General features: G+C 36.5%; 2 protein-coding genes across 5 annotated transcripts; one reads left to right on the top strand and one right to left on the bottom strand.

Annotated features, from left to right (window-relative positions):
* Nucleotides 1-92: 92 nt before the first annotated feature.
* On the top strand, nt 93-10,633 carry LOC140971484 (1-phosphatidylinositol-3-phosphate 5-kinase FAB1B-like). 4 transcript variants are annotated; one of them, XM_073433769.1, is made up of 12 exons: nt 93-534; nt 809-1,494; nt 2,500-3,231; nt 3,668-3,821; nt 3,994-4,338; nt 5,393-6,238; nt 6,332-6,663; nt 7,162-7,285; nt 7,376-7,534; nt 7,862-9,394; nt 9,675-9,941; nt 10,169-10,633. In XM_073433769.1, the coding sequence occupies exons 2-12, from the start codon at nt 881-883 to the stop codon at nt 10,493-10,495; spliced, it is 5,433 nt and encodes a 1,810-aa protein (XP_073289870.1). In that variant the 5' UTR covers nt 93-534; nt 809-880; the 3' UTR covers nt 10,496-10,633. The 4 variants fall into 4 exon arrangements, with proteins under 4 accessions (XP_073289870.1, XP_073289871.1, XP_073289872.1 ...); XM_073433770.1 differs by having other exon boundaries at nt 918-1,494; XM_073433771.1 differs by having other exon boundaries at nt 954-1,494.
* Nucleotides 10,634-10,792: 159 nt separating this feature from the next.
* Nucleotides 10,793-25,556, bottom strand: LOC140971485 (conserved oligomeric Golgi complex subunit 3-like). The gene is made up of 25 exons (XM_073433773.1): nt 24,959-25,556; nt 24,514-24,597; nt 24,295-24,402; nt 23,316-23,360; nt 23,156-23,230; nt 22,948-23,043; nt 22,585-22,662; nt 20,987-21,072; nt 20,626-20,692; nt 20,441-20,503; nt 20,237-20,338; nt 19,977-20,081; nt 19,658-19,750; nt 18,135-18,223; nt 16,646-16,865; nt 15,946-16,032; nt 15,489-15,605; nt 15,375-15,407; nt 14,982-15,068; nt 14,840-14,902; nt 13,333-13,449; nt 12,750-12,842; nt 11,690-11,815; nt 11,466-11,566; nt 10,793-11,222 (listed from the first exon to the last, which is right to left on the bottom strand). The coding sequence occupies exons 1-25, from the start codon at nt 25,055-25,057 to the stop codon at nt 11,093-11,095; spliced, it is 2,364 nt and encodes a 787-aa protein (XP_073289874.1). The 5' UTR covers nt 25,058-25,556; the 3' UTR covers nt 10,793-11,092.
* Between the last annotated feature and the right edge of the window lie 1,183 nt (nt 25,557-26,739).

A 26,739-nucleotide genomic window follows, 5' to 3' on the forward strand; every position in this document is an offset into this window, starting at 1 on the left:
AATTAGTTCTACTGTCTCTCGTTTATTGCATTGCTACTTTTCTTTTTTACTTTTAAATTAATCCAAAATGGGAACGGTCGAATTATAACGGTGGTGAGTGGTTAACAATGCCGGCGAGGCTGTTGGATGGTTCCAGAAGTCAAAACGGCGGCGGCGCGTGGCTTGTCATCGTAAGAAAAAAAAGGCAGTTACAATGGCCATGCCCCCTCCCTCACATGACGACAGAGGATATTATATATATTTGTCTGCGCTATTTCTAATCACCTTTCCCTTGCCCGCTTCCTCTCATGCCTTTTTCGTGACTCTTCGTACTTTACCACTCTCCTCCATTTTCCTCCACACGCTTTAAGCCACAGCTCCAAACTATTCCACCCCGAATTTCTTCTCTTTTTTTCCCCAGTTTTTGTACGCTCTTGAACCACTGATTTCTCTTTTGTTTTGGCCCTTTTCTGCTGTTGTGGTTTTGGGGCGAGTTAATTGAATTGAGCTTGTGGATGGGGTAATCGATAAAGTTCTTCTGCGATTTGGGATACGGTACTTCTACTTTTTGAAGGAATATTGTTGTAAATGCTTATGGTTTATGAATTGGTGGACTGGTGGTGGACTTCTTTGACTATTGTGAATTCTGTGTTTTAGGTTCTACTTCAATTTGTACTGGCAGTTGATTTTGATTAATTTATGATTTATGCTATCTGTTGTCGCATATGATACTATAACATATGGTTTTTAATTGGAATTTTTAAGTTCATACGGTATCCATATAATTGGTTAACTTCTTTCCTGTTTCCTTATTGTATGGACTTTTTAGGAAGTTTGGTAACTACCACGAATGGTCCGGTGATTAATTCATAACCATGATATTTGATTGTTACATAATTTAATGGATACTCCTGATAGTAAGAAAGTTTCTGAGATAGTTGACGTTGTGAAATCATGGATTCCTCGGATGCCAGAACCTGCAAACATGTCCAGGGATTTCTGGATGCCAGACCAGAGCTGCCGCGTGTGCTACGAGTGTGATTCCCAATTCAATATTTTTAATCGCAGGCATCATTGCCGACTGTGTGGCCGGGTTTTCTGTGCCAAGTGCTCTGCGAACTCTGTTTCCTTGTCTTCCGATGTGCTCAAGAGTGGTCAGGAAGAAGGGGATAGGATTAGGGTTTGTAATTATTGCTTCAAGCAATGGAAACAAGGATCAACTAGTGGTGATTTGATGGCTGCATCAAGTCCTGGACCCAGTCTGTCTCCCTCATCCTCAAGTTTGATTAGCACTCAATCTAGTTGTCGAACCTGTAATAGTGGCTGCTCTGCTGGTTCAATTGGATATTCAATGGGACCCTTCCAGCATGTTTCATGTGATATCGGTCCAAGCCCATGTCAGTCTGAGCAGACGGATTCTAAGTCAGGAAGGCAAAATTTGGCAACAAGCCCCAGAAGGCTTGACTATGTTGATGCTGGGGATTCTTACACTGAACAGTTTGGATCTTACTGCAGGTCTTCTCATTCAACTACCTAATTTAATTCTAGCAAAAGTGATAAGTTTTTTGGTTTGTTGAAATGACGGTGGTTTGTTTTTGTCCTTTACTTACAGAATTGTTCATTTTGTGATAGGTTTTCCCTGTTTGGAATTCTCCTTGATTGAGTTTGTGTTTATCTACGAGCACTTTTTACGCGTTCTTGTTTTTTCGGTCTGATTACATCAAGTATTTAAGGAGTATCCTTTTAGATTCAATTGAAGATGCTGGTTTTAATCTGGTGTGTCTTCGTGTCTTTTGCCTCTGGCTGCAACATTTTTTCTCTGGATAATTGAGGACTCATTGTAGAGACTTATCAGGACAGCACCTACACTTGTGACAAGGAAACTTCCTTGTGTTGCACGTGGAAGTTCCTGGAAACACAACCATTTATTTATTTTCTAAAGAACTCTTGGGATTGAGATTTGTTTTTCCAGTGAAATTTTCGAAATACTTTTAGGTCTTTTCGATTTTATTATTTGACAGCCCACTTCAAGTGTTGATGAATCCTTCTACTGACTTTGAAATTCTGTGTATATAATACTTTACCAGATGCTTGGAACAATGGGAAAACACTCAGTATTTCCATATTGAGAAGTTTTTAAATCGTCTACAAGTTTCTTAAGTGATATTGTATATATCGATTCTAAATGCTCGACCCTCACCCCATTTATACCGAGGGTGAAGCCCATTTCAGTCGGAGACCTGACGTCTTTTAATAGACGGATTTCAAGTGGCACCAAACTTTACATCTGTGATCTCATTTAATAATCATCTATTTGTTCTTGATTAATGTTGTATCTATAAATCATATAGATTGGTTCTCTTTTGCCCCTCAAATATAAAATAGCTTTAGCATCAATCTTTGACACATTGTGTTCTTGAGCTTTGTATATGTTTTAAGGTATTATGCTTATTTTTTAACTCTTTCTTCCTAGTAATTCCCTCATAGTTTTATTTTTTCATTATGTGATTGGAATTCCAGAAGTGATGATGAGGATGATAGCTACCCGTCACATGTATCACATTCTGGGGCTATTTGCTTGAGCCCTTCTGATGTGTGTTATGGTACAATCAACTGTGGGGGGGATAAAAGCGTATACCAGCCACATGAAGTGCACCCTAATGATGAAAATGGGGATTCAACTTATAATTCGACTCTGTTTCCTGAAAATTTTGAGTCGCAGGGAGTGGACAAAGCGACAAAGCTTGGGGAAGAAGAAGAGCAAAATGATGCACAGCATGGCACTCCGCCTGTTAATGTTTTGAATGCTGTTGACAATGAACCTATGGATTATGAAAATAATGGTCTGCTATGGTTACCTCCTGAGCCTGAAAATGACGATGACGAGAGAGAAGCCCTTTTATCTGATGATGATGATACTAATGAGGATGCAGTGGGAGAATGGGGTTACCTACGCTCTGGCAGCTTTGGTGGTGGTGAATGTCGAAGTAGAGATAGATCAAATGAGGAGCATCGTGAGAGTATGAAAAGAGTAGTTGGCGGGCATTTCAGAGCTTTGATAACTCAACTTCTGCAGGCTGAAAACCTACCTGTTGGCGACCATGATATGGAAGAAAGCTGGTTGGACATTATAACTAAGTTATCATGGGAAGCTGCCACTTTTCTAAAGCCAGACACAAGTATGGGCGGGGGAATGGATCCTGGAGGATATGTTAAGGTTAAGTGCATTGCTTGTGGGCATCGAAATGAGAGGTGAACTTAATTGACATCCCATTACTCAGTTACTGCATCCATCTTCTTTTTTTGTACTTGGTGATTACTCTTTAATGCCTTGCAATATGATGGTATACATGTGGTTATTGTTGGTACAGAAATATGGCTCTCCAATTGTGCAGGTTACTTTTTTGTGAATGCAGCAGAACAGGTATCTGGAGTTGTTGGCTAGCTATAAGTATTAATTAATATATGTCAGTAGGCATTTTAGCTTCTGATTGATCATCTGTCAAATTCCAAAAGCATGAATGTTTTTTCCTAATGGATAAATCTAATATGGGAATATTTGAAGAAAATATCCAAGTTTCTGACCTCACAGCATTTGAAATATATGCTTGTTTTTAATGTGTTAAATATTAGTGCCATCTAGTAGTAGTTCATATTTCTGATAAGATCCTTATTGTTTTTTTATTAGTATGGTTGCCAGAGGGGTCGTTTGTAAGAAAAACGTGGCTCATAGACGAATGACTTCAAAAATTTCCAAAGCACGTTTACTACTGCTTGGTGGTGCTTTGGAGTACCAACGGGTTTCTAACCATTTGTCAAGTTTTGATACTTTATTACAGCAGGTTGTGACTCTGACTCTGACTCTGACTCTGAATTGACTTTTCTACGTTCTGATATTCTTTACCATCATCTATAGGATTTTAAATGGCTTTAATTGTGATTTTTTTTTCACGATGAGAAGATTTCTATTTACATGATCTTATGGACTCCTTGGCGGTGTTTTTCTTGTTTCAGGAAATGGACCATTTGAAAATGGCTGTAACAAAAATTGATGTGCACCACCCCAATGTTCTTTTGGTAGAAAAATCAGTTTCCAGATATGCACAAGATTATCTTCTTGCAAAAGAGATATCTCTTGTTCTTAATATCAAGAGGCCCCTTTTAGAGCGTATAGCGCGCTGCACTGGTGCACAAATAGTTCCTTCAATAGATCATCTTTCAGCTCCAAAATTAGGGTACTGTGAATTTTTCCACGTGGAAAAGTTTATGGAAGATCTTGGAAGTGCCGGTCAGGGAGGTAAAAAGTTAACAAAAACGCTGATGTTTTTTGAAGGCTGCCCTAGGCCATTGGGATGTACTGTAAGTCTGTAATCACTTTGACTGATCACACATATATTGTTTTGGTCGAGTGTGTTTTTAGTGTGTGTTTTTAGTTTATCTATGTCTAGAACAGGAGAACTATATATGCTGTATTTAGCGATTCTAGGTTTTGAGGGTTTGGAGACCTTAAGGTAATAAATAGTGCATGGCTTCTTTTTCTGCCTTCCTCAAAACGTATGTGTAAGATGTTTTTATTAAGGAAATAAATTCAATGACTGATCTGGAATTTTTTTATCGCATACAAATTTTTGAAACTACTGTTTGATCTAGTTAAGCTGTATTACGGGGCTGTTCATATCAGTGATGCAATACTGGTTGATTTCGAATGAGAAATTTAGCATCTAGTGAGTAATAGATGTTAAACCGTGGGTAAATTGCAAAAAACTCAATGTTTTTTGTAACACAAGATAGGTGATTTCTAGCTTGCTGATGGAAACGCTACGCCTATGTTTCACTGTTTGCCAGTTGCATCTTATTATCTGCTTTACCATTGTTTAAAATCAAATCTGGAATTTCAAAGTTATATCTCTGTTATTTTTCTGTAGATTCAGTTTATGCCTGATAGCCAAATAAGGACTGAGAAATTTTTTGTTTTCCATAAATTTACCTTTTATCTTTCTTGGGAAAAGTTGAAAGGTATTTCTTCTCCTTTTTTTTTCCGCTTTTCAAATCTCTCCTTTGCAGGGGTGATGAGGAGTTCGAGGATGTTTGACCTGTTTGGTTTATAAATGGAAAATATGGGTTTTGCTATTGAAGTTTTCTTGTTAAAGGGAAAATTCTGTGTTTCATTTTTAAGGATGAGTTGGTTTCTCTAAAAGGATAGTCTGGATTTTGTTGATGTCTTACTGACTTTGTTCACAATATCTTCTGCTTCTTTAATGGAGTTTATTGTGAAAACTCCTGCTGTTCCATTTTGCTTAAAACATGTTCAAATAAGAAAAGAGTAGTACGAATTTATTATGTACTTTACAATAAATTGCTTTATTGACTTTTCCTTTTTGGCTTATCCATTTTGTTTCTTATTGGGCCTCAGGTTTTACTCAAGGGTGCCAGTGGGGATGAGTTGAAGAAAGTGAAAAATGTTATCCACTATAGTGTTTTTGCTGCCTACCACTTATCTCTAGAGACATCGTTTCTTGCTGATGAAGGTGCTTCTCTGCCAGAATTCCATTTGACATCTCCAATCAAGGTTGCACTGCCGGATAAACCCTCAAGCTTTGAAAGGTCCATAACTATGGTACAGAACAACAATCTTCATCCTACTGAAAAACCTCAAGGGTTCCATCAGCCTATCTGTCAGTCTAAGAACAACCTGTTTCTTGATATCAGACAATCGTCTAGAATAGTTCCCATGTCTGAGACAGAGCCTCGAGGCTGTGCTCGAAGTGCCAATTTTGCATCTGCCATGGGTAATACTGACTCTATACCTCTGCAGGAGCATATCTCTGATGCTGATTCCTACAAGGAGACAACTGGTCTGGGTTTCAGAGAATGTTATGCAGCTAAAACGCATTTGAATCAAATAGGTGAAGTGGAGGGAAAAGATAATCTAGTTTCTAACCACATTTTCAGCCCAGAGGTGTCTAGACAGAGATTTGGCTTTTCTTATGCTCATGGAAATAAACTGCCTTCGCATTTGAACGGTTATGAATTAACATCTTTGGAACAGGATAGCATTGATATTCATGGGGAGTTAACATCGTCGAAGGAAGAGTTTCTTCCCTCACCATCTGATCATCAGAGCATTCTGGTCTCTCTTTCGACAAGATGTGTGTGGAATGGAAGTGTATGTGAGCGTGCTCATCTGTTTCGAATAAAATACTATGGATGCTTTGATAAACCTTTGGGTCGATATCTTTGGGATAATTTGTTTGACCAGGTATCTGATTTTTTCCAACATCTTCATATGCTACTGATGTGACTATATTTTACACTTCAAACTTTGAAAGAGTGGTTTGTAAATTCTTATCAGGGATACCGGTGTCACTCATGTGAAATGCCATCAGAAGCACATATTTATTGCTATACTCATCAACAAGGCAGCCTTACAATTTCTGTAAAAAAGCTTCCAGAATTCCTGTTGCCTGGTGAGCGAGAAGGAAAGATTTGGATGTGGCATCGGTGCCTACGTTGTCCAAGGACCAATGGTTTTCCTCCTGCCACCAAAAGAGTGGTTATGTCAGATGCTGCCTGGGGTTTATCTTTTGGAAAATTTTTGGAACTTAGTTTTTCAAATCATGCTGCTGCAAGCAGGGTTGCTAGCTGTGGTCATTCTCTTCATAGAGACTGTCTTCGATTTTATGGGTATGCATTTATTTTACTTATCTGGATATAATTTAATGTAGTGTTCTCCAATTTATCTGTTGACTGTTGAGTTTTTTGCAATCCTGCAAGTTGAAAATCCAGCTGAATCTCATATCTGCTCCATTTCTTGCGGGTGGGTAATAATTAGATTAGCTCCTTGATTAACTAATGGGATTTTTGTTGAAAATCCTGTTAGTTTGATGTCTGATATAAGGCATTCTACTTAATGTCCTTTTATGATTGTTGACTAACTGCCCCTTTATCCAATGTCCTGCTTAACGTCTGTTACAGACTTCCAGTTCCTTCATATCTGTGTGCAAAGTTGCGTCAGTTTTTTAGCTTTCTTAGACAGTTGTTTCTGTCCTAAATACAGATTTTCTATTACACTTTGCTTCAGAAGCTCTTGGCGTAATCTGAGTGTTGTACTCTTAGAATTTGGTAGCTTAGTTTGTTTTGACTGGATCTCAACATTTTCTTACATGGTTGTACTATATGCAGTTTCGGGAGGATGGTAGCCTGCTTCCGGTATGCTCCCATCAATGTTCATCGTGTTCATCTCCCACCCTCAAAACTTGAATTTAATCATAAAAAACAGGAGTGGATACAGAAAGAACTCGACGAGGTGAAAGTTTGTAAATTTTCGGCTCATTGCTCCCCCAGATATTTGTAGTTCGCAGCATTTATGCCATGGTACAATTATTCATTACTACAGGTCAGCAGCAAGGCACGTCTTTTTTTCACTGAGGTATTGGAAGTTCTGCCTCAAATATCTGAAAAAATTGCTAAACGGGCATGTGCGAAAGCACCTGAATCAGTTCAGGAGATTGCAGAACTGGAAGTGATGCTTCAGAAGGAAAAGGAAGATTTTGAGGTGGTTTCTATGGAAAGTTACTCAATTTGCAAACCCTAAATTCAATTGGGGTGAATTATATTTGTGCTTTGTTGAACTTGCATGAAGACAACCCATTCAGAAGTTTTAGTTTCTTAGTTTTAATCCCCCAATAAATGAATAAAATTATCAGTCATATTTTCTTCCACACAGCGTTCGTTAGTGCTGATGCCTTCCTCTAGTTTTTTCTGGATACAAATGGGAGTTTAAATTCTGATTTTTGCTTCTGAAAAAGTATAACCTTATTACTACAAGAACAAAATTAGTTCCACTTTTATCTCCATATCTAACCAAACTCATGATGTTTAGGAGTCACTGCGGTGCATTTTCAATAAGGAGGCTAAATATGGTCTGCCAGAAATTGACATTCTTGAGATCAACAGACTCAGAAGGGAGTTAATTTTGCGCACTTACATCTGGGACCAGCGTTTGATACATGTTTCTAGATCTAATTTTCTAGGTTGGAGCAACTCAGTACCACAGCTGACAGAGAAGCCTGGCAAATCATGGGAAAGACCAACTGGGATAGATGTGTCTCCCAGGTTAGGGAGAGGCTTCAGTAGCTGTGATTCTTCTCTTGAAAATTTTAAGCCTGATAGCGAACTTGCTGGGAAAGAGCATGGCCAAGTCAACTCAGGTTATGAGATTGATAAATCAGTAGACATGAGTTTGATTGAGAGCGATATAAAGAAACCTGACGGTTGTCAATGTTCTGGCTCAAGTTTGACAAGGAAGCCAGACATCCCAGAAATTGGAAAAAGTGTGCGACGGGCTCGATCAGTGGGGCAGTTCCCTACAGTGGAATCTCTATCTGATAATTTAGATGCGGCATGGACTGGCAATCTCCCTCCAGCATCTATGGTTTTCGAGGAGAATGAGATTGGATCCCCGAATCTGCTTTCCAGAAGCTCTACTCCTGGCATTGTGTCAACCTCAGAAGAACCTGCTGAAAGTTACTTTGATAGTGGTAAATCTATGGCTGAGGATATTCATACCTTACCTGCAAAAAGTCGTAGTAATGTGGACAATCCAAGTAGTTGGATTGGCATGCCGTTTTCAACTCTGAATCAGTCATTTAACAAGAATTCTTCTCCAAATGCGCTGCAGCTTTGTAAGATTAGTGACTATTATCCTGTATATATCTCATCGTTGAGAGAGCTGCTATGTTGGGGTGGAGCTAGGTTGCTGCTACCCTTAGCTTCTAGTGACATTGTTGTTCCAGTTTATGACGATGAGCCTACTAGCATCATTTCATATACTCTGGTCTCACCAGACTACAAAAATCTTATGTCAGAGGAACCTGAAAGACTATCGAAAGATTCTTTAGGATCCTCAAGTACGTTATCGATTTTGGAGCCATTTAATTTGTTTTCACCTCATTCTTTTGATGAGACACCTTCCGAATCCTTAAGGACTCTTGGTTCTACGGATGAAAGCATCTTATCCTCTGGCTCGCGAAGTTTCTCAGGTTTGGACCCGCTTTTAGTTCCAAATGCGTTGCATGCCAGAATATCTTTCTCTGATGATGGCCCTCCAGGAAAGGTGAAGTATAATGTGACCTGTTATTTTGCAAAGCAGTTTGAGGCCCTGAGGAAAGCTTGCTCTGCAAGTGAGTTAGACTTCATTCGCTCTCTCAGTCGCTGTAAGAAGTGGGGTGCACAGGGAGGTAAAAGCAACGTCTTCTTTGCCAAAACATTGGATGACAGATTTATTATCAAACAGGTAACGAAGACGGAGCTAGAGTCCTTTTTTAAGTTTGCCCCATCTTACTTCAAGTACTTGTCAGAATCTTTAAAGACTGGATGTCCCACTTGCCTTGCAAAGATTTTAGGCATCTATCAGGTATCAACTATTATCTACTAAGATCTTTTGACTAATTGCCTACTTCTTTGTGGCTAGTTAACTTTATTTTTAAATTCAACTTGCCACAACAGTTTATGACAAACTGATTTTGCCCACTATGCGAAGTTCATATAAAATGTCATGTTTAGAACTTCGCAAACCTTTTGTAACTCCACTTTGCTTTCAAAAACTTTTCAATTACATTCCGTCTTTTGACACCAAATTGTAGTCTGCCATTTCGGAAAGTTGATGTTTTATTTGGGTGGTGGTAAATACGAAGGTCACGTCAAAGTATCTGAAAGGAGGAAAAGAATCAAAACTCGATGTTTTGGTGATGGAGAATCTTCTTTTCAATCGTAATATCACCCAACTCTATGATCTTAAAGGATCTGCTAGATCACGGTATAATCCGGATTCAAGTGGAAACAATAAAGTTCTTCTTGATCAGAATCTCCTAGAGGCCATGCGAACTTCTCCTATTTTTTTGGGAACTAAGGCAAAACGTCTACTGGAGAGAGCAGTGTGGAATGACACTTCTTTTCTCGCCGTAAGTTGTGAATTTGTTTTAATTCTTCTAAACCAGTCGCCACTTTCACCTTCATGACTAAATGCATGACATAATACCATGCGAGTGCTAACGAAAAAATTCTTGGCTTCTGCGTGTTGATCACTATTCCCTGTTGTATTGGTCCAAATTTAACCATGACGCGACCATCTCTTTACGTAACATATGGACCGAGCAAAACTGACTTGTTTTTTTTTACTCTGGTACAGTCGATAGATGTGATGGATTACTCGCTGCTTGTTGGTGTGGATGATGAAAAGCACGAGTTGGTACTTGGGATTATCGACTTCATGAGACAATACACATGGGACAAACATCTTGAAACCTGGGTAAAGGCTTCAGGCATCCTCGGAGGCCCAAAAAATGCTTCTCCCACAGTGATTTCTCCTAAGCAATACAAGAAACGATTTCGGAAAGCAATGTCTGCTTATTTTCTGATGGTGCCAGATCAGTGGTCTTCGTCAATACCAGACAGTGGCTCTCAATCAGAACAATCTGAAGAAAACATACAAGAAAAGGTGCCTACAAAATCATAGTACTTTCATTTGTACGCCGTCTTAAGTTTGGGTGGGTTACTTTTTTTGCCCAAAAATTTTTCTGTAAATGTATAAACGCCTAAATGTTTCCAATAGCAAGTGAAATGTATTCCCTTTTTTTCATGCAAAACTTTTCTTGATGACATGCGGATCCGATTTCTCCTTGCATTTTGACTACCGGGTCTTTTGTAGCGGTTAATTTAAAGCATATTATTGCATGTAATCACGCATTATTGGTTTCAGAATTTAAGTTCGATCATCGTAAATGGACCAATCCATCAAAATTTACTTCTGCTCCTCTGTAACTCCTTTTTATTTCAGTGTATCACGCTGCATATTCAATAGACAATCAAACCACGCATGCCTAAAAGATCGCCCTTACTTGAGTTCATTAGTTTGAAAAAACTGTACTAGATTTATATCCAATTGGACCTAATGACAAGTTCGAAGACCTCTCTGTCCCTTTGTATCTACATGTTCGCCATGTTAAAGTTCACACACTAAATAATGAGTAAATCCTGTTTCTTAATTTCTTTAATCTTGAAAATATGACCTCAGATGAATCAAAACATGGCATCTTAAAACCTTCGAACTGCGTCACAAGAGACTATCAAGTTGAGATTGCAACTCTTGTACCGAAACCATATTCACTGTATGCATGTCATCGGTTGAATACTCTGATTTAAGCAGAGACTGTAATTGAACATGCGCCTCAACAATGTTGGTCCTGCAAATTTAGTTGATTATCGCATTAAAACAGTTGATAAACAAGAGAGTTAATTTGTATTATGAAAAAAAATGTAAGCAGTATACATATGATTTGTATGCTTTGTACTAGATTATTAGTCAAAAACCTTGTAATACAAAAAGGTTGAATAACTGCCCCGAGCTGAAAATAGTCATCAGAGAATAGAAATCCAAACGACAAACATCAGGATGGTAAAAACATGTAAGGGTGAAGAAATCCTACTTTATTGGTATGAAAAGTATTGCACGGGTCGAAGGATTCTGGAGATAAAGCTTCATTTTACTCATCACCCCTGGCAACTCTTGTTGGATAGCAGCACTCACCTGTTGCACGTCCAATTGTTTGTTGGTTCTCAGAGGACAATATATTAACAAAGTAAGTAATTCAACAGCTTGAACTGGATGGAAATTACACCGACTAGGGAAACACGAAATTCCAAAGTATACCTTTTGAACAAGTTCAGCAACCTTTTCTGGAGTTGCGAAAGCTTGATCTTTAAGTGGCCTATTGATGGCAGACTCCACCTTCAGATTTTGACTGCCAGAGGATATTGCAACTTTAACAGCAGTAACCTTCACAGAAGAACCATTTGTTGTTAGAGACCAATGTTCTAAAATGCGCCCTAGGCGCTAGGCGGCGACCTACCGCATCGATAAGGTGCTAGGCAGCCAGCCTAAGCGCCTGGGCGCTCCTGGGCACGCCTGGGCTGGCCTGGACATCCTTAAATAGGCCTGATTTGTTTTGAAAAAAATTGTTTGGGGTTTTAATATTTTAAAGCCCAATTAAAAAATTAAAAGTTGAAAAGAGGTTGTCCTAAATCTACCGCAGCACCAAAGAAATCGAGAAGCCTGATGGAAAATATTTACATATCCCATCTTGTGGAGCAGCAACGATGTCTTTCTTCTACCTCTTTTTTCTTTCGGTTTCTTGCATTTCTTAATATATCTGTCTTTGCTACCTCAAGTACATGAAACAGATTTGAAGAATTTTCATCACTGATTCTGATATCATTTTATTAAGCAACTTCATCTGGTTTTATCGTTATCTCAATCTCCTCGTTTCAGGTCAGTGTGAAAGTCCTTGGTACCGTAGAATCCGATTAGCGGCGCCTAGTCCCCGCCTAGGCGCTGGTCTAGCGCCTAACGAAATTTAGAACCTTGTTAGAGACTATTTCCATATCACATAAATTAACGACCACACACTTTCTACCACTCTGGTCGATACCCAGCTGTTTTCCCAAATTTGCAGCCAAACACATGAATTGCTGCTGTCCAATTGGGGCCTCGTACAGCACGGTCCCAAACTTGTAGGCACTATTTCCCGCTGATGAGTTTTATTCTTCCTTTTTGTTAGTTAACTGTAGCACATAAGCTAGCCATACCCCAGAACATGCCTTCCACTGCCGTCGTTAAGAAATGAACCAATGAAATATTTTCCCCATGCTAGACTAATGTATAACTTGCTTGCTACGTTAACTTATACATTACAACATCGAATATGTCGAACCTTGGTGACGAAAGATAACATAGGATCCACAACTAGCTTAGTGACTAACATAATGAACTCCTCACAAGAGGCTTTGAGGGTTTTCTCCAAATCCTGCACGTAAAGAGGTTATTACCAACAAATGAATTATTAAAATTGAACTTCAGATCCTAATAATTTAGGGAAACACAATAGAATTTGCACATGAAAAGTTCGGAAGAAAATTACCTCAACATAGAAAGTATTTGTATCGTGAACAGGGCAATATTTGCAGTTTATGAACCTATGAAGTATGAATTTTCCAAAGCATCAACTGACCTTTCTAAAGGCAGGAGATGATGATTATAATTATAAACATTCCTAATGCTCCCCATTTCTTAATGGCAAAGATTTTTGGCACACACTAAAAACAAAAATATAACACAAAATACAAGGCAAACCATTCAGATCAGAATTGAGAAAAACAAAAAAGGAGCCATTTGGGATAATAAGTGAGTGACCTACAGATATAAGTAAACACAAAATTCCTACACTGAATCGAAAGGTTGAATGGAAAATAAACAAACATCAAGTCCCACTTAAAGACTGAGCGCCAGCAAGGTACCTTCTTGGCATCAATTTGACTTTCCAAAACTCGTGGAGAAAGAGTTCTTGCCAATGAAGTGGACCTTGACCAATCAAATAGCGGGGCCTGACCTCTAAGAATCCGTCTCAAATGCTCCTGGTTTGTGCAAAAGTAAAGAAAATGATTATCATGGTCAACAATTAACAGATATGAAACATCTCTGCAACCTCAAAATAGTCAATTCAGAGTGTATGTGCGAGACTGCTCGGTAAGTCTATCAGATTGCATAATAAATGTCAACATCCACTTGAAATGGTTGTAACTTCCCCCAGATACCAGACAATATCAAGATCAACTGACTTATCAGGAAAGAAAGGAAACTTCAAGGTTACCTTTTCTGGAATGGTTTGTGAAGTTATGGCATTTAAAAGTTCATATGACTGGAGTTCACAGGAGAACCACCAAGCGTTTGAAATTGCCAAACCAGGTATTCTGATGTAAGAAATTGCCATACAATATAACCTAGCAATTAAACACATTATATGGCTCATATATTCATCCTTTAAGCTCACAATTTAAGCCATAGAATCACCCATTTTTTTATAATGAAGGCTGCTGCCTATTTTTTAAACAATTTATCCCAGATATGCTTAGTCAAGTAGTCACCAGATACCAAACTACACTGATGTGTAAAATTATCCAACTTCTCAATATGCTACATATCACTCAACGTGTGGTGCGCTAGGCACACTAAAATTTTCAACACAATTTTTTTGTACCTAGTAGTTTCCTGAAATAATGTTTGATAATGTGTCATGCAAATAAGTTTGAAGTTCATAGGACACTTACTATTTCATAGAGTATTTGATCTGATTATTGAGAGAGTGATATTTTAAAACTTATATTTTAGTTTGGACATTGAATTTTATTTACGAGTTTTTTTAGTAATTCTGTACTTGTGAGAGAGAGAATTCATTACGAAACTTGGGAATATTGAATTAGGAAGTTGATAAAAACAAATATATGATGGGCTTTAGCATGGAGAAATGTCAGCTCAAATGGCCGAACAAACAGAGCGCAAGTGTTCCAATAAGCCACGATTTTTATTCCATAACTAAAAGGTATGATGCATTTCACCTTTCAGTTCTGAAGTTCACTTAACAAAACCATGCAAGGGGCTTTTTCATCATGCTTGAAAAATTAGTTTGATGGGATTGATCCCCATCAAGATCGCAAGATAGTTCCCATGTCGCTCATTTAATAACCCAGTGATTATGATTAAGTGCAAAAGTAAAACACCATTAAAGAAAGAATAAACTTGAATGTACGCAGGATAGTTAATGAGACAGACCAATCATATCGTAGAGGTCAATAGGTGCAGTATCAAATACATTGTCCACATAAAAGCAACCGTTAGATACACGAAATAAAGCCCTAACTATCCCTTTTTTACTGCACGTAAGATTTTAATCATGTGCTTTTTTCCTAAAAAAACACATCTGAAACTTAGAAGAGAAAACATTAGCTTTCAAGGAAAATCACTTACCAGCAAATGAGAGAAATCAAGCTCCTTGTGAGTAACTGAAAATTCGATATCAAACGGTGCAATCTAGAAAATCAAGACTTGATCTGAGTAACAAAAAAACAGTGATCAATGAAGTCATTAATAATTAAAGAAAACATGTTACCCGCTCTCTGAGAATAAGAAGATGCTTTATTACGAATAGTTGCGCGTCCATTGTTGACGATCTTTTCGCAATTAGTTTGCTAGCTTTCTGTAAAAATAAATGACTAATTTTTACCATCCAAAAAACTAAATGAACTGGAAGTGTGGGTACCATCATGAAAAAAACACAACAATTAGCTTAGATCTAGATCTAGATCAAGATCAAGATCAAGATCAAGATCAAGAAAATCAAATTTAGAGGTGAGAAGTGAGATCAAACATCTGGAACCGGAAATGAAAACTTGCTTAAGAACTTTCATATTTAGGAGATGAGTGATTTTTTTAACCAAGGCCAATCCTCAAAGGAACAAGTAGACTTCCCATATCAAATAAACAAGAACATTTATGTACTCACCTGGATGGATGAAGAGCAACCTTCAACGGCTTCCTGATAAAAAGAAACAAAGAAGTGAGCGTGCAGGAATATTCATGTCTGTCCTGGGTGAAGATAAGCCAAGATGTAGAATACCTGTGCCAAACCAGTAAAAACTGCTGACTCTAGGCAGCGATACAGCTTGGACAAACAGGATATAGTTCTCTCCAGTGGAGGGTACCATGTTCTGGAAACATCTAGGTTTTGATCACTCTGCAATTGTACATGAGAGAAAAATAAATTAACGCTTGAATTTGAGTTGGAACAATAATCATAGAAGAAATACAGCAGCGCATCATCACATCCCACATGTACAGAAAAGAAACTAAAAGTTTAAACTAAAAGTTTATCTCCTGCTTAATTTATACGTCAAAATGAAATAATGTAGGAATCCCATATCAGACAACTCGACTACTTTCAACATCTTAAAAGACAATATACTTGGAAATGGCACTACATCCAACGCTGAATACTAACTATAAGGTAAGGGGGAAGTAAATCTAAACAAGATAAAAACAACGTCATGCATGCCGTGAAAAGCAAGAGGACTTACTGATGATGTATCCAAATTTGTCTCAGTTGATTGCTCCAGCTTAGCGGGGTAGTTTAGATCTTCATCTGTGGGAAAATAATTCGCAATCTGGAGCAAAAACAGATGTACCAGTTACAAAATTTGGTTGTTTTCTAGAATGTTAGGAGTGTATATCAAGTAACTATAAATGCAACTCAATCATCAACATCAGAAATCTTGACAACTGAGGAACAGGTAGAAGAATAAATATACATTGAGGTATTACGTCCAACACCGAGTCTCAGCTGTTTTAATTGTTTAAATTCTCAACACATTGAAGCCATATTCAAAATCTGAAAACACATCAGTCAGGTGTCCGAAGCGTTAGTGTGTGACACATGTTAGATGCTACGTGTAGCCAATTCCCACCATATAGGTACGTTCTAGTTGATGTCACTGTTTACCAAAGCATGCTCTCGAATAATTTATGATAGTAGATCAAACTTTATTTTCATAACAAATTTTACGATCACCGAGATGCTTCTGGATTTGAGCTAGACAACAGTCCCTCAACTTAAGATGCTTATGGAATTGAGCTAGACAAGTCCCTCAACTTTGAAATCCATCACTTGAAAGAGACAGTAAAAACCATAATAGTAGTGTATGTAACAACTAAAGATGATGATAATTATTGAAAAAGGTATCCCAATAGATGATAACTAATGTGGGATGGAACAATCACCTCATCGCGAATGTAGGTGCGAGCACGGAAAGTTAACCGCTCGTGAACATCCGCCAAGATCCTCTCCAACGTTGGACGTAACCCCACTAACGACTCACCTCGTCGTCTAAGCTGTTCCCCAAGGACTTCAACTTTAAGGATATAAACAAGTTCACATAGTATATCAAAATTTGCTTCATGAATGAGTTTAGGGCGCAATGTATCATATAAGTAAGTACACCTGCATAAAAATGGGTAACATGAAGGCCATTGAAATTGAAAATGAAGCTGAGGAACTAGCGTGATTAGATATTTAGAAGCGAATTTAACCAAGTGGTCTTAACCTGCAGCATCTGGGATAATGAAAAAACATGACTTCTAATGCACAATCAAACATTAGAACAAAGGCAGCTGTTTGATGTTAAATTTTTTGATGCAAGGAATGACCGAATAAAAAACTAGTCACTTCTTTCGTATATTGAACTTAAAATCTTCTTCTGCTGACGAATAAAAATGTATTTTCAAACGAGAAGGGACATCAACTTTGGCCTCCCAAAACATGTGAGCAATAGAACAGAGTTTTTAATAATTAATATGCAGATATAGAAGAGAAATCTAGACAACAAGGCTATTTGCTACATTATTCATACTTATGTGGATGGGATGACAAAGAAAAAAGTATACCATGCTTCCTCCTCAACTTTGTCACATAGAAAATAATATCCAAAGAGGTCAAAAACAAACTAAAGATGGATATTATTAAAAGGCATAAATAGTTTAGTTTAAAACCGATTGATTGCATACCTTCCAGCACATGCTTAGACAATTTTATAAATCATCCACACAGATTTAAAATTTCTACCCAGAAAAAAATTTATGGAATATTATTAAATACCCAACAAAGACCTGGAGAAAACTATTGAACTATTTTGGAGTTCATTCAGTAAATAAATTCCATTTTCGAGCTTATATAATCGATGAAGTAGATCTCAAATCCGGATTTTCCACTTTAGCGATAGAATATCCTGTGGGCAAGGCACATTTAACTCACTCATCCCCCCCCCTACCCCCACCTATCTGCGTGACTAATCTTAATCTGGTGTCATGTGGCATATTTAAATGCATTTATTTCTCCACATTTTTCAAAGCTATCCCAAATTCTCTTCAAGCTTCTCATCTACAATGAGGATGACAAGAAAAAGGCTTCTGAACCAAGTATACTGAATTGATTATTGTTGATCAGACGAAGTTGAGGCATTGAATCCAACCTTTTGTCATTAGAGACATTCTACTCTCCCTAACAAGGAGCATGAATGACAACACTTCAGTCAATCAGGCGCCAAAAATTATTCCAACAACATTTATGAGTACTAGCTTATGCACTAAGGAAGAGAATATTTTCTGGATCTTTTTAGTACAAAAAGAACTCTTTAATGTAACTTATGGACCATAAAAAGTGGACGTTGAACAGGTTCATTGGTGCATAAATTATTAGGTTCTAATGACTCACAGTGGATCAATTAGAGGAGCCAAACTAGAAACATCCTCAGCAGATGAAGGGAAGAAATTTTCAAAGAGTTGATGCTCAAGCTGACACGCCTGGAAAACAAAAATGTGATGATCAAACTGGCACAACCGCAAATTCAGTCATCTATATAATCTTTGTCCAGCAATCTCATCTTCAGTAACAAGACAAAAACAGGCATACACAGATCTAATAAACATGAAAAATATTACCCACGGTCATATTTTTCCATTCCTGATATTTATAAAATATAATACCTCCAAATAGAGGGCGACAACACATAATAGTTGTATATCTGTCATGCAAAATATCACTACTTGATAGTATCATCATCATCTAAAGCTTAACACCAAACTAAAGATATATCTTCTGCATGGGAGAAAAATGGAGTGATCTTCCTATATTTGACCGCACTCATAGTTGTCAATCGAGCGTAGCGCCCCGTAGCACAAAGGTTGACAACTATGACCGCACTATCTACGGGATGAGTTAGCTGTTGTCAGGCTGTTATCTACAAAGAATTTCGCCAACATTTAATCATAGAACAGCCTGTCCGTCGCAAATGGCATATATCAAACATGTGTCGGACATTGCCAATAAATTAAATGCAAGCAAAGTTTGATGTAGCTAAATGTCCAATCAACGTTGGTAAAAGCATTTTACAGAAAAAGTTACCAGTTAAGTGATGCAAGTTGCACAAGATTCTATTGCATATACAAAACATCATTAACAAGCTTGGGCATTCGAAAAGAAACAAAGACCAGTTTAAAAAAGAAACAAGGACCACAAGTAAGGAAAAAAATCATGATAGAAGAGAATAATTGATAGCAAAATAAAATGCAATTTTAAAATATACTATTATGTTTTTAAAGACATGAACAATAAACGAATTTGTCATTTTTCCCGAGTCGGTCTGGAACTATTGTGCATTTTCTATTGCAGAAATTCCAGTTTTTTACAACTGAATATTTTTATGTAAGTTACAGATAATAATTATATAACAAATGCCAAAAGTTTGGATAAATGATAAAATGATACCATCAATCACGGTAATACTTCGAGTCTCAGACTTCAGCCTTAAAAAAATGAAATGCAATGACGATTTTTCTTCCCACACAAAATGTATCCAATCTAGCATGTCTAATGATACAAACAACCAAGCTAGCCCCACATTACATCATGACCATGTCTTGGGAGAGAGAAACGCGAGAGTTCTGATAATCATGAAAATTGTTATCAGCGTCAAACTATGTCCCACAAGTCCATGAGTACATTTACCAAAGTGCTTGATACACTTTCATTATCTAATAGTCCATATTCTTAACACAGAAATAACATGAGCAGGAGTATAATATTATAAATGCTTGTGCTTTGAGAAATAAAAAGGTTCTGACACCAAAAGAAGAAAGATAACTTAGTTTTCCCTATTTCAGACCATCCTTCACCGTTCAACTTAACTAAATTTAGAACATGATCTTAAACCAATGAAAAAGTTATATCAAGACAACCTGCATTAAGTATGCACATCCAGATCTAGTCAATGAAGGCAAGGCTTCTTTCTTGGCAAATTCAGAAATGCGTTGCTGTACTATGCCTTTCACCTAGAAAAGGTAAAGTCAAAGGGCAAATAAGAGCAGAATAAAATTAGAGATTACAGGCACAGATGAACAAAACAAAAGGATTATCAACTTGAGGCGACATGTAGACAGCATTGAAGAAAGGAATTCACTCTGTAACTGAGAGTGGGGGGGTTTACTTTTTCTTTTCCCTCTCATTTTTTTTTCTTCTGGTGGTAAGGGGTGGGATTGAGGAGGCAGATTTACTCACCAACAGAAGCCTCTGCTCACAGTAAAGTTTGTGGCATTCTGTGAGTATCTGGCCATATTCCTTTCTGACTTTTCTGCTTTCAATTACCTCCAACACTGGCTTAAGCTGCAAAATGTAACTTTTTTCAAAATAACCACTCAATAAACAGTAATTGCATGCACCATAGTTTCAGTTTCCCAGTTAATCATCTCCCCTATTAAGTTTTATTCAGGCAGAAGATTGGAGTCATAACAACCAAGTAGGATGGAAACTATTATTACCTCATTTGCTGCTGCCTTGAACCGGACATAAATAACAGAAGCTTCTACACCCTCTGAAACTGTTGCATTGTTGCCAGCATTGCTTCTAATTGCTGCCTGTACCTAGAGAGGGGAACCAAAAAATTTTGATAGATGTAACTATTTTTCTGTACAAACAAACACAAAATTCAATGTATAAAACAAAAACAAAAAAAACAGATAAACCTGAGATGAGGTATTCTTGAGAACTGAGAGAACTCGAGAACGAATCATTCCTAAAGCTCGAGACTGTCCCATGATTAAAATACAGTCATATAAAAGCCAGGCAAGAAATAAGTCTACGAGCCGAAAACTAAAATTTCTGTCAGCAATACTGCTTTATATGAACCGCCACCATAGAGTGTAAATACCTGAAGTTGTCTGAACTTGACCAAGTACACATTGCACTCAGCGTACTGTGGGTTGTTCTCAACATATCTACACACAGTAAAGACATTTATGATATTAAAATTGCAAATATCTTGAAAATGTTGATTAATTATAAACTCACCAACATAATAATGCCTGGGTATAGCTGGAATCCCACATTTCATGCATTAATCAACATTTTTAGAATCATGAAATGAATAATGTTCATACAAGATAAGCACCACATAGTATACGGGTTATTGACTTGACGAGACTCGAGAGGCATCCTAATTGCATATGATATGCTAGTAATCTTACGGTTCAGTAAATTCGCTCAAGATGGCTGTGTATGAAATCACTTACGAAATGCACTCATCAAGCCTTTTGAGTAGAGGGAGGAAATTTTCATGAGTGACATTCATGCTTGGAGAATAAAAGTTAGTGGCAACCTGCAAATAAAGGCACATAGAGAATCATGAAAATATTACAAAAACACATATTCCAAATTTATAGACTAAAGAAACCTAACTTGTGTAGGCAATCTAACTTTATCTTAATTTTCATGTATTTTTCATTAATATATGTCAAGATTTTAAAATGTATTTTCCAACAAATGCCATACGAGTCATGTTTGATAACGAGTGAAGGATTCTTTGTTCAGATCAGCTTGTATGAAGCCATAAAAATTCAGAATTAATGTTATGTACAATATATGTATGTGAGCGGAAAATTGAAAAGTTAAATTATATAAAGGATCATTCATTTACTATGTTTCATTATTTTGGTTAAATTTTGGCAAGCAGGAAAAATATAGATGGATGGGGGGCTTGCGTGTTCTCGAATTTTTACATGTTATTCTTACCAAAACTTCAAGCAGGTAAGTAAGAATTTAGCAAGTTTTTTCATGCAAAATAAGTCACTTTAACCTCTAGATAGATCAGGATAGGATAATGCCTGGTTTTGTTAAGTAACTGCATTGGACATCAATTGTCCAAATAAAAGAATTATACATTAGATGGATTAATGCAAAATTCTAGAATAAAACAATACTAAATCCCCCTGTTATGTATAAGCATCGATTTTAGGGACGACAATGGGTCGAATTTTGGCAGGATTTCATATCCTCCGTCTCCATCTCTATTTAATATATTCATCAACATCCTCATTCTCATCCCCACCGGGTATTAAATTTCATCAACACCCTCATACTCGTCGAAGGATCGGATATTCATATCATACTCGAATATCTTATTACCGCTTATAATTGAATTTTCTAAAACTTGAATTATTTTGAGTACGCTGGATATTTACTAAATTTTGAGAACGATAAGGAAAAAATTAAATATAAAAATTAGAAAATTAAATATTATAAAAAAAATAACAAAATATTAGAAATAATTTATCTTATAATCATTATCCTAAAAAAATAACATCAACTCTATACTAATAATTTTCTTTATTTCATCCCACTAATATCGTTGAATAAAAGATATTAGAATTAACATAGTAGCCTAAAGATCACACACACACACATGTATTAATTTAATCGGATATTCGGGTCGGGTATGGATTGGATTCTTTGAGACCAGCCTTCATCTCCATATCTGATTACTCATTTATTTAACCGGGTACAAAATCCTCATAATACCCTCCTCCATTCAGGTCGGATATTGGATTCTCCGACGGGTTCGGATGAATTTGTCATCTCTAATCAATTTAAAACAAGTTACTAAAGAACTTTCATCAAAGATTTTGATATTTAGCACAAAATTTGATATACTTCTAAAATTAAAAGACAAATAAGTAACAAGTACAAAAATAATAGCCATATGTAAAAAGATTAAACTTGAAGTACAGTTTGGAAGGTGGGAATAAGTTCCAGCGAAGATCTCTAAATGATTGCTGATCTATATGATAAATTAGTAAAGTTGATTCTCCAAGTAATTTCAACCAAACCTTACATTCTCCAGTTCATCGAAGTAGTGGAGCTTAACACGAAGTGATTCAGAAAATTCGATTAACTTTTGCTTCTCCATTAACTGCAACAAGAATAACAAATGAACCAGGTGAGGAAATTTACTGGATTATAAAGTCTTAACCTAATATTACCTAACTTGTTTCGTGTCTGTAAATTCTCTCAATAATGATCAACAACTTGGTTTAGTATAGATGGATTTATGATGATTAAGGGAAACATAGAAGAGCGCAAATGAACTACTTCGTTAATTTTGATCGAATTTTCAGAAGTAAGGAACTTTTTATCAGCGGTACTTTTGCCTCAAATTTTAAGTACACTACCACACACCATTGGAACCATAATATACCAGTCGATCACATGCATCATGCAGAATCTTCGTTTTCTTTGCTACTGCCTGGTGCTGCAGTTGGAGTTCATTAAACAATTCAAGAGTTTCATCCACCTGGAGCAAGTCTGCTCAGCATTAGCTTATTTGATAATGAAAGCAAGTAACTGAAGGTAGATATTTAACAATATCTGAACACGACAACAATAAGCAAAGAGTAATATCTTGCCTGAAGGAGTATGTTATCACATGTTTGTATTCGTTCAGTTAATGTCCGCACGTAATGCTGATATTTCTCCTCCGTCTGGAACACGAAAAATAAGGAAAATAACACAATGATATAAAAAAAATAGTCATCAAGCAAAGTCAATATTAAGATATAAACTAACCTCGGATTTCATGGCTGCTTCGAGATCAGCAAACCACTTGTAGAACTGTAACAAATAAAGCATATCATAAAAGTAAAACCACTGTAATTTCTAGATATGTCCAAAAAAGAAAAACTAACAGAAAAAAAATCAACAAATGGAGACTCGGAAATTCATGTTTGAGGTATGAGTCCAATTTATTGAACAGCACAATCACAATTTCTTTAGCAGCGTAGAAGAAACTATGTGAAAGAATTACATTGCCTCATTTGTCACAACTTCAAATGTCCATCACTCGCTCTTGCGAAAGTAATAATGTGTTCAATTTCAGATCGACATTAAATATAGTAGGTGACAGAAAACAATATTTCTACAATAATCTTCCATGGAAGTCATGGTTTCAAATCATGGGATCGGTCTCTTATTTCAGGGTTATGGTCACATGCATTTAACATTTCCCACAGTCATGCAAGTTAAGTAGCTACATGCTTTAGATATGAATATTTTCTATGCACACAAAGTAGACACACAAACTAAGGTGATAGAATTTTTTAAAGAAACAACCAAGATAACATGCAGATTTTTCTAATCTAAGACGCAAGGAAAGTTCACAAGTACAAATAAGATTGTTACGCCGTGAAAATTGCTCCAGAAAGATAACAAAATTTCACTGATATGCATCAACCTAAAACACATGCTTTTTCACGAGAGAAAACAAGACAGAAATCCAGTCTTTCATAACCCTTCAACAGTCATTTCCCTAAATTTATCTTGAGGCAATATGACATTTTCAGAATTTTATACAAGATGAATTACACAATCATCATCAGTGTGAATAGATAAAAACTACTAAGAGGTGAAAGAGTACACCACCATACAAGTCTCTTCATAATATCCGTATTTCTACATCATCCCTATGCCATATCACCAATCAAGCAATTTAACAAATGTAAAAGTTTATTTGGCAAACATAACCAAAAGCCGTGATGAGTTAATTCACCTCATTTGTATTCATTAGGACAGTCTCTATGACCCCTGAATCTTCTGCAGCATTGTGCTTTGCCGAAATAGATAGACCATTCTCCTGCCTAGCCACTTGCTCCTGTGCCTTCTTATACAAAATAAAAGGGGAAACAAATTAAAAGAATGCTAAGTCTCAGATTAATAAGGCTGCAAAAAGGAATATCATGGCTCAAATTTAAAATGGAAGAAGACCAACCAAATTGGAGGGGAAAGGACCTTCAGTAACTACATGGGAGAGAGCAACAATTGCTGCCTGCTGTTGCTCCGTCAACGGAGCATTCTGCAAAAATTAAATTTAACAACAATATTAGATACCATATAAATATGCACCCCCGGTAAACAAAACTGGCAAATTTTCAATGGCGGAAAAAGAAGAAATGAAGGTCAGTAATACCATCTAAACTAGAGCAGTCGAGTGCAATTGATTCCAGAAGGCCAAAAAGAAACATTTTTACTTTTTTTTTCCAAATCAGCAATATAAGATCCAACAAATACTAGATCAATGAACATCAGTAAAAACAAGAAATGGTATGGCAAGTATAAGTGCCAGATCTATCAAAAAGAATAGCTTAGAAAAAAGTAATCAAGCCCATAAAATTGATCGCAGCAATTGAATAGATGAAAAATATAAAGTTAAGAACCTGTTCCCAGGTGGAGGCGAAGTTGTAGCCCTTAGAAATCGCGCCAGATTTCGGCACGCCGCTTTTCGACGATCCCGTGGAAGCCGTAGTGGTCACCATTCCCCCTTTCGCTAATCAAATAACTGGAAATTAACAAAAATTGCTCCGTCTGAATCCCCACCTTCGGCGGCAGTCGTACGAGCTCAGATTCCGATCAGAAATGTCGAGGGATCTCATCGGTCGAAGAATTGATGAGAATCAAATAGCAGTGGAAGCCATTTTCTGGATGTTTTGCTCCGTTTCTAGACTCTAATTTCCTCAGCTCAAAACAATCACAGTTCTTCCTTTGTTTTATCTGTAGAATACACTTGATTTTGCTGCCCACACTTTTTTTGTGCAAGAAATTAATCCAATTATTTCTCACATTTGATTTATTTCAATTAATTTAATTTAGATAATGTTTAAATTAATATTAAATCGATTCGATATATACACCAAATATTTCAAATTCATTTAAAGAAATATATAAAATAAACTGCTTTCTCAGGTAGTGTCCATAAAATCAATATTGCGGTTATTTTGGAATTGATTAAATGCAAAAATTATTAAATTTGAAAAGTAAGTTCCGTCAATCTATAGACGTTATACTGCTTGATCTAGTTGGTTAGGTGAACCGTAAAAAAATGACGTCAGATCTTAATATGTAATATTGTGGGAGACAAAACCGACGATAAAGAAATTGTAAGATTAATCTCTAAAAAGTATCAGATAATATTAGCAAATAGATACGAACATCTCTAGACTCATGACTTAACAGTCGGACTTATTAGCACTCAAGTAGGTGTATTATGTGCTACCACAAATATAAAGAAATAAAGTTGCGTCTTGACTAATAACTATAATTTTTTGTCAGCTTTATCTAACAACTTATATGACTTAAATTTTTATGATTTGTTTCAAATAATAACTAAATTTAAGTTTTAGTAGTTTAAATTTTTATAATTGAACCAACCTATAGCAAGACTCTAATTGCCATGGACTTCTCATGCCCTTAAAATCTTAGGAATCAATGGCATTTCAAAAAAAAAATTCCTTAGAAATCAGTGGGCGATTATTTTTGCGTGGAATGAGTTTTTAAAGGCTAATTGTGGGAAAGGAAAAAAAACAGGGAAAAAAACGTTTCGCTAGAAAAAGGTTATGCTCGCACATATTGTGTGTGAATTTTAAAAAATAATATAAAATTATTTTGAAAATTTAAAATTGTTAAGTTTCGAGAAACACAAATAATTTTGATTTTGATGATAATAAAATTTGTTATCGTGTTACGAATATATTTAATAAGATATACAATTTATAGACAATGATTTCGTTCTTAATGATTTGTGAAGTAGTTTGAGGATTGAAGCTTCCGTTGAAAATTCTAAAGATAAATCGAGTTTTAAGAAGAGTAAGACCAGCTTTGGAAGAGCAAATTAGTTTTGGAAGCTAAGCATATCAGTTTTGGGAGTGCCAACAAGGAGTAGCCAAATCCTTTTCAGCATATCCAATCTTCCGGCACATACCAGTTTCAGCATATACTGCAAGTTTCTGACAAATCTGATTATTTTGAAAAGCTAAGCAGATAAGTTTCAGCATATACAAGCTTCTAGCACAACTCATTGTTTCTCATATGTTCTCAAAATATTTAACAATTTTTAGAAAGATTATTTTGAATTCTTTCGCTAGATTTGAGAAACCGAACTCAATATAATCTTTGGTGTTCCGTTCAAATTTAAACATTCAAAAACAAAGTTATTTCAACT

This window comes from Primulina huaijiensis, chromosome 2 (assembly GCF_012295235.1).
Source record: "Primulina huaijiensis isolate GDHJ02 chromosome 2, ASM1229523v2, whole genome shotgun sequence".
Classification (NCBI taxonomy): Eukaryota; Viridiplantae; Streptophyta; class Magnoliopsida; order Lamiales; family Gesneriaceae; genus Primulina; species Primulina huaijiensis.

Bases quoted from the DNA above. Each gene is read 5' to 3' on its own strand.
- LOC140971484 (XM_073433769.1), top strand. From the start codon at position 881: ATGGATACTCCTGATAGTAAGAAAGTTTCTGAGATAGTTGACGTTGTG. The intron at 1,495-2,499 runs GTCTTCTCATTC...TTGGAATTCCAG, and splicing joins CAGTTTGGATCTTACTGCAG to AAGTGATGATGAGGATGATA. The intron at 3,232-3,667 runs GTGAACTTAATT...TTTTTTTATTAG, and splicing joins TGTGGGCATCGAAATGAGAG to TATGGTTGCCAGAGGGGTCG.
- LOC140971485 (XM_073433773.1), bottom strand. From the start codon at position 25,057: ATGGTGACCACTACGGCTTCCACGGGATCGTCGAAAAGCGGCGTGCCG. The intron at 21,073-22,584 runs GTAAGGTTTGGT...CTTTATTTGCAG, and splicing joins ACTTCGATGAACTGGAGAAT to GTTGCCACTAACTTTTATTC. The intron at 20,504-20,625 runs GTATTTACACTC...ATCATGGGACAG, and splicing joins TCAAGTTCAGACAACTTCAG to TCTCGAGCTTTAGGAATGAT.